The sequence below is a fragment of the Halyomorpha halys genome, unplaced genomic scaffold (assembly GCF_000696795.3).
Source record: "Halyomorpha halys isolate HHAL.00 unplaced genomic scaffold, Hhal_1.1 Scaffold1437.1, whole genome shotgun sequence".
NCBI lineage: Eukaryota > Metazoa > Arthropoda > Insecta > Hemiptera > Pentatomidae > Halyomorpha > Halyomorpha halys.
The window spans coordinates 183,051-190,758 of NW_027108996.1; the positions used below are offsets into that span (position 1 = coordinate 183,051).

General features: G+C 29.2%; 1 protein-coding gene across 1 annotated transcript in view; it reads left to right on the plus strand.

Moving 5' to 3' along the window:
* The window catches only part of cdm (importin-13-like protein cdm), a 22,355-nt gene that overhangs the window by 4,310 nt on the left and 10,337 nt on the right, over window positions 1-7,708 (plus strand). The window contains exons 3-8 of the mRNA XM_014434860.3: window positions 803-955; window positions 1,902-1,974; window positions 2,225-2,387; window positions 3,965-4,100; window positions 5,285-5,491; window positions 6,175-6,255. Coding sequence (XP_014290346.1) covers window positions 803-955; window positions 1,902-1,974; window positions 2,225-2,387; window positions 3,965-4,100; window positions 5,285-5,491; window positions 6,175-6,255 — 813 coding nt within the window. The remainder of the gene's footprint in view (window positions 1-802; window positions 956-1,901; window positions 1,975-2,224; window positions 2,388-3,964; window positions 4,101-5,284; window positions 5,492-6,174; window positions 6,256-7,708) is intronic.

The window sequence follows — 7,708 nt, forward strand, 5'->3', positions numbered from 1 at the left end:
AACGACAGGACTTTTTGAATGACCTGGTATATAGTTTGTATGTATTATAAAAAATTTTCTTTAATTAATATTAGCATTTATGTTGTATTTCATATTAGGTTAGGGATTAAGAGGAATAGAATGAACTTATTTTAAAACAAACCTTGTATATTCTGAACTTTTAAAACTGCAAAGTAATTAATTTTTACATCTTTGATCAGGCTCTAGAATTTGGTACATCTGTAGCTGAGGGAGTTGAGGTGTAGGTATCTTAGTCCTCGGAACTGCAGTAGAGGTTCCATAAAATGAAAACCTGACCCTCCACCATGGTTAGAATAGGGTGGCACTCCAAATTCAAATCCTTCACGGTCAATAAAGGTGCAAGATAGTAACGGAAAAAAAATTATTAAGTAAAAAGATCTATTTAATAAATATTTTAAAAATTATTTTGTACCTTTATTGGCTGCAATCCGATCTATCTTCCTACAATGTAAGAAATTTGATTTAAAACTTAATCTAATCGCCGGCATAAGTTCACTGTCCCTTACAAACAAATTTGCAACTCTAGATTAGAATATTTGGTTCTAATTGATGCCTGAATATTTTAGACAGCTTCAGTCCAAAAGGTAATTATAGTCTGTTAGTACTAGTACAAGTGAAACAAGCTTTTTATTGAGGTTGCAAGAATGAAGAATTATTTTCTTTTTTGTGTTAAGTGGATTTTCTACATTATTAATTATTAATAATTATATTCATAAGATCTCTCATGAGGACTTGTTTCTTATTCACACTTTTTGTTTATTATTCATATTTTCTTTTATAGTTATCTGCACTTCTTATTCAAATGACTCCAAGGTATTGGAAAGATTCAATAGGAGATTTATTGGCAATGTTTCGCCCCGAGAATTTACCTTCAGTTTCACCTCAAAGAGTTATATGGATTTTATTTGAAGTCCTGACATTTATACCAGAGGAGGTAAGAATTTATTTTGTTAGATATTTAATTTGCTTAATATTTAGTGTAGAGTAGAACCTCCACCAGATGAACCAGTGCCAGCTGAACCGACTCTCTATATATGTTGTATATATATTTACACCAGAAAAACTAAGAACAGTAAAACAATATAAAAGTAACTCACTTTTTGACTATTATTAAAAATTCATAGTTTGTAAACTTAATTCAAATTATTTATCTGAGGAAATTTTTTGAATCAATGTAATAAATTTAACTTCATCATATATTAATATAATGGGTGTACAAGTAAGTTTATGTCGTTTGACAAAAGATATACCCACCAGAAGGTTTTGTCTAAATTGTCAGCAATAAAACATAATATTATAAATTTGGTCATCTGATAACAATATAACCTTGAAGTATTAGCGACTCCATATCAGCATCATATGATCTTTTTGTTTGAAAATGTCAAGTTTTGTGCCAAATAAGAGTCATTTGCAAGAGATAAGTTATCACGAGTGGTTTCAAAAGGTTAAAAACCATGAGTTTGACATGTAAGACACAGAATTGGAAATATTGTTAGAAGAAGATTCGCCCCGATCATGAATCAAAAACCAAGAAATTGGGTTCCAACGTGGTATCCAAATGCTGCCAGAAAGAGGAAAAAGTTAATGGCTAGTATTGGACAATACTTTGAATAAAGCATAATGTACCATTCCTCCATAATAAATTCCTCCGTTTTTATAGAAAACAGTGGAAACTTGTTGTATCCATTCTCTTATCACTTATATATTAAGTTCTTTTATCATTTAAGACCTAATATACGATTTGAACTAAATATTGGAGGTTCTCCCCACTTCAATAGTGATGTCTCAGACAGATAAGCTGGATTCTGTAGTATATAATGTTTAATATTACTTATGCCTAAATGAAGATTTAATAAAGTTTTGTTTTGTTTTTGTTTTAGTTTCAGTCAATGTTGTTATCTTCCACACACAGAACATATGTTAGAAATGAACTTGAAAAACATTCTGAAAAAGGTAATTTGATTTATGTTAGAAATGAACTACTCATAAAAATAAACAATACATACAAAACATAATATAGATATAATAAAGTATATTGATTAAGATTTTGGTTTTGAGTTGATATAAACTCAATAAAGCTACATTGCCTTCCTCACTTTGTGTGAACTCTTTTTTCCTCTTGGTGATTTATTACAAAATGATTGCTTTAGTGTTATTTAATGCATAATGATAATTTACATTTGGAATTATAAATTTTTTTCAGTAATATCTCTAATTGATAGCGCTCTGGGAAGCGAAGAGGTCCGAGAGGCCGCTGCAAAGGCTGCTGCTGCTTGGGTGCAGTTTGGTGTTTCACTCCCATCTTGTTTAAACATTGCTAGTTCGTTAGTCGCTGTTATCCGATCTAAGACAAATGATATTACCGAGTAAGTTTTTTGAGTTTTTATTTATTTAATCAGGTGTATTATTTTAGCTATGATTAAATGTTTAGTTGTATGATTTATTTCCTCGGCTGATATTTTTTGATAGATATTACAATCCGCCACAACCTTAAGCAATGAGAAATAATGATCTATGAACACATTCTTACCAAAAATAAAAATTAAATAAATAAATGCTCAATATGTATATAAATAGAAAAATAAATAAAATGAACGTAATCAAACTATGTACATGAAGAAATAATAAATAAAGAAAATGAACATAATCAAACTAGCATATAGTAACATAAATTATGTACAATATTTACAATCTTGAACTGAGGATTTAAATTTTAAAATAAAATATTTAATATAATTTAGTTAACAGACATGTTAATGCTACAAGTATAGTTATAGTTGAAATATATACTCCAGTATTCTGTAGTCATCTAGTGCAATAATGCATGGCATCTCTCCAATTTATATTTTTTGTTAATTGTTAATATTTTTATTCATACTTTTTGGAAATAAAATTTTAATGAAAAATTCAACCAGTTTAATTAAGTTCAATTTTCAGTTATGGAAATGCTCTTAGTTGTTTTTAAAAACTTTGAAATACTTTTTGTAGTCAGGGGTTCCAAAAAATATATGCCTACTATGTGATCAATACCAAAACCATGCCAGAGCATCACACTTAATATTCTTTTTTTTTTTTCGATTGGCTCTATGGATCTTGTAGATCTTTGGCCCCCCAAACCAGCCTTCTCCATACCTCCCGGTCTTGGTTTACTGCTTTCCAGTTTGCTGCATGCAGCTCTTTTGCGTCATTGTCGATTCTGTCTATCCATCTGGTTTTGGCCTCCCATGTGGTCTCTTTCAAATTATACTGGCATTCATTGTTTTGCACTAATGAATTGCTTCAAGCCACATGTCCCGCCCATCTTAATCTCCTTGCCTTTATATCATGAGATATTGACTGACTAATCTCTGCTAGCAGTTCACTGTTAGTTCTTCTCCTCTACTTCGTTTCCAAAAGTGGACAGTTTCTAATACCTCGGCTCCACAATAACTGATCAACAGTCTGTGATAGATCAGCGTATAAAAAGCATAAGGAGCCTTCTCTCTGTCGAGAATACTGAAATCCCAAAAAATCTATAAATTTAAAGCTAAAGGTTTATAGTGCCATGATAAAACCAGCTTTGATAAACGACTGCGAAACCTGGGCTCTAAACGGTACTCTAGAAAGCAGAATCAAGAGATTATTTATAATAATTTCTTATCAATAATAATTAGAAGATAATTATTCTTAATAATATTCTTATTATTGTAAATAACTCTATATATAATAAGTCTTTATGAAACATTAATAAAAATCTAAAAATACTCAATTTGAAATGTAAAAAATATATAAATGTATTTTATTAAGTAAAACTCTGTTGAAGAGAGGGTTAATCTGGGATAATTATTTTAAACAAATTTTTGTTTTCATTTTCCTACTTTAACACATCATTTTATTACAAAACTATTATTCCCCATGTGTTATAAAACATGAATTGCTATTGTTTTATTTATCCTTTTATCAGGACATGTGAACATGAATTGGAAGCATTAAACCAAATGGTCACCCATCCTGATACTTACAAATTTCCTGCTTGTGTTCTTCAGTTGCTCTCTCTCATCTTACAACTGACTGTTGATGTCAAATCTTCAGGAAACGAAGTATGATTCTATAGTTTTGGTTGACACTTATATTATTTTAATGCATGATCAAAAGAACAAAAGACCAATTGGTTTGGTACTTAGTTATTAGTTAGAATATTATGTAGAAATTTGTCATATTAATTCTTTTAGGTTCTAGACTTTTGTTGATTTAATCAGGATATGTAAATTATAATAAAGTGATATTCTGGACCAATATTTTAAAGGAAAATTTAAAATAAGAACAGATTTTTCTTGTTAAGCACAGAATTTTAATCTTGGGACTCTCGCTTGAAGAAAGGCTGGATATTATGAATCTTCATAATCTCTCTGAATTGCAAAATGGTAACAAGTAAAATTATTTTCAAAATAGGAATAAGTGCAAAAATTGGTTTTATAGAGGTTCCCTACAGCCACTAAAAATGGGACAGATGAAGACAATATTTAGAAAGACTGCGTGGATGCCTTGTTACTCCTTTATTTATGACTATATATATGGAGGTCTTGAAGTGATATTTCTTTTTGGAATATTAATGTGAGATGTGACCATTCTAATAAGTTTAGTTTATTCATTCTTTTAAAATTTCATTTCTTCGATCATCTTTCGTTCTCTTCTTTAACCTATTATCAGAAGAAATAATTATCATAACTCAGTGGAATCGATTCTTTGACTTGAGGGAGATTTACTGAAAAATTGTTTTTATTAAATAAAAGAACTTACCTAATAATAAAGAATAATGTGTATTTTTGAATTTTTTCTGAACGAATTCTTAATCTGGATGGATTTTGCACACTTGCAACGTCTTTGACTTGTCATTACTGTAGAATCTCATTAAGTCGATCGCATTAGAACCTGTGGTAGATTGGATTGGTTAAAAAGTTGGAAAACTAGGGACCCAAAAATCCCTTCTTTTAAACATTTAAAAACTGTATTATTTTTGTTATTTCTCCACTATCAAAAATAATGCATGAGGGCCTGATTTCCCGGTGAGTCAGATTAGCGAATTTTGGATTATTGATGTTCTACTGTGATATTAAGATTTCTGTTAAATGCCATCTAATTAAATTCAGTGTTTATAATATTAATCATTCATTCATATTAAGCAAGAATTACTATATTATATTATATTTAATGATAGTTTTGTCTAATAATTGTTCTAACAATGTTTCCTGTTTATATAATCACATAACTTATTTTATTATAGGAAGTCATGACAAACACTTACAAGCTGCTCATCGCTCTTGGAGAAACACACCCAAGGTTGCTCCTTGATGGATTAAAGTCTCCTCAATCGTATGAAAATGTCAAGTCTCTCATATCACACCTTTTAGATTGCACGGCTACTCCGGGTGATTACCCAAAAGACGAGACTCGTAGCCAGCTGGTACTTAGCTTCTGGTACTTATTGCAGGTATCTAATCACTAATTCTTCACTTAAATTAATTTGTCTCAAAATAATTTTCTTAATTGTCTTAAGTTTTGTTTTTATTAAACTATTTTCTCAAAAGAATGAAAAAAAATTAAAGTTTTTACTTATTTTCTTTTTTTTATTACTTATTATTGTCAATCTGTAATTTTTATTATTATTATGTAAATCCATATTAAATAATGTATAAGTTGGTTTTTTTTTTTTTTCAATTACTAAGATTTTAGTCATCTTCTATAGGATATAACCAATAAAAACATATCCTACCCTTTAATTATTACAAAAAGGCCCAATTTGTAATAGTTGCTTGGGAAATTAAACTTAAATGTTTTTTAAACTTGCTGCCTTTCAATCCACTATTCAGAATTTATCCTGTAACTCACATATGGACTGCCTAAACAGAACAGATTGTAGGAAGAGGCTCAACAAATAAATTTCTTACTGATATTGTCATCTCAAGTTTCTGTGGATCCATAGCCATATCAATATCAATGGCAGTTAAACTAGCAAAACTAGGAACTACTTCTTATCAGCTGTCATGCATTTCTTTGCTCAAATCTACTAAAACACACAAAAAAAATAAATAAACCTGTTTATTAGAATAATGCTTTTATTTTTTGTAATTTTTCTGTTCATTGATTTTTTTCTTTCTTTTTGTTAATTTTCAGGATGAAATGATAAATCTTGAAAAAGATGATCTTGAATATACGTCATCTTATCTTGTTCCAGTGTATGAAAGACTTTGTGAAGTAAGTATTGTATTTAAATGATGTTAACTATATATAGAAAAAAAAAAGTTTGTAACTATTTAGTAACATTTATTAATCACTGTATCTCAATAACGACTATACCATGATGTTGAAATTAATTATAGTGGTTCCCCTTAATCTGTAGATGTGAAATAAGGCAGTGTGTAAAAAACAAGTCTTAACTGGTTTAAAAAAAAATTCATTTTTATATAATCTTGAGAATGGTTATTATTGTTTAAATAAAATACATCTTATCCAATTTAAGTCTCAAAAAAATTATATTTCTTTATAAGTCCAACGTTTCAGCCATTTCGGCCATCCTCAAGGACAATCTTAAATATAAATATTACAACCACATCAATTTTAAAAACTTTATGCTGGCTATTCTGCCCAGGTCAATAATTTCAGTCCAAAATTACACTATTTTGTCAATTCTTCACATTAACATTAAAACTTTTAATCACGGTTCATTTACACTATTATACTTTATCACAACATTTATTTAAACAAAAAAAAAATTACTGTTTCCAAAACGAAGCGGAAGGGGGTGATTAAAATCATTTTTAGGATGGGACTCCCCTCTATTACCTCCATATTTGAGGGGTCAGTTTCTGAAAACCTCTCAAATATTAAAATAATGAAGGTTAGGACTATATCAAATGTGTGAAGTCTTCTTTTTCATTTTTAAAAATGAGTTTAGTGGTTTATGTATAATACTTATTAATTCAGTGAAAAAAAGTTAATTAATTGCATTAAAGATTTTTATTGAGTTTGTTGTTTTTTTTTTTTTTAAATCTAAATTATTTAAAGTACCTTCTGAGAATCATTTTTTCTTTTTGGGCTGAAGCATTACCTTAGTTCCATTTAATGATCTACCTTTTACTGTATAATGCTAATGCTATGTATAATATATTGTTGGATCACAAATGAAACCCATGTAGTCAAAATAATCGATTTCCTGATTTTTACCTTTTCTTTATGACAAAAATAAGATCTACCAATTAATAAAACCACACGGTGTAACCAAATCTTCAAGTTAATTTACAATGAGAACAAGCAATAAATTCTTCACAATTAATGTGTGTGAGATTTTAAAAGAATTAAAAAAAAAAATAATAGAGTTTTTGAAAGTAATGTCATTTTTTTTAATTTACTAACTCCTTGGCGCTACAGGCTGATGTGGTCCATGGCGTGCTCAGTAAGTTTTCGCCAGATGGCACTCTCTTGTGCCTTAATTACAATTTACTCTTGGTAAAGTGGTTAATCAAAATCACAGTTCATCCAATCAGTAATGTTTTCCTCACTAGGAACGGTTCTCGACAATTCAAATGTGGCAGCATCTTGTTCTTCATCATCTTTTTATTGTTGGTTCATTATTCTTAAAATCATTCTCTACGCTTGGAAAAACCTTTCTCCATCAATTTATTGTTGGTTCATTATTCTTAAAATCATT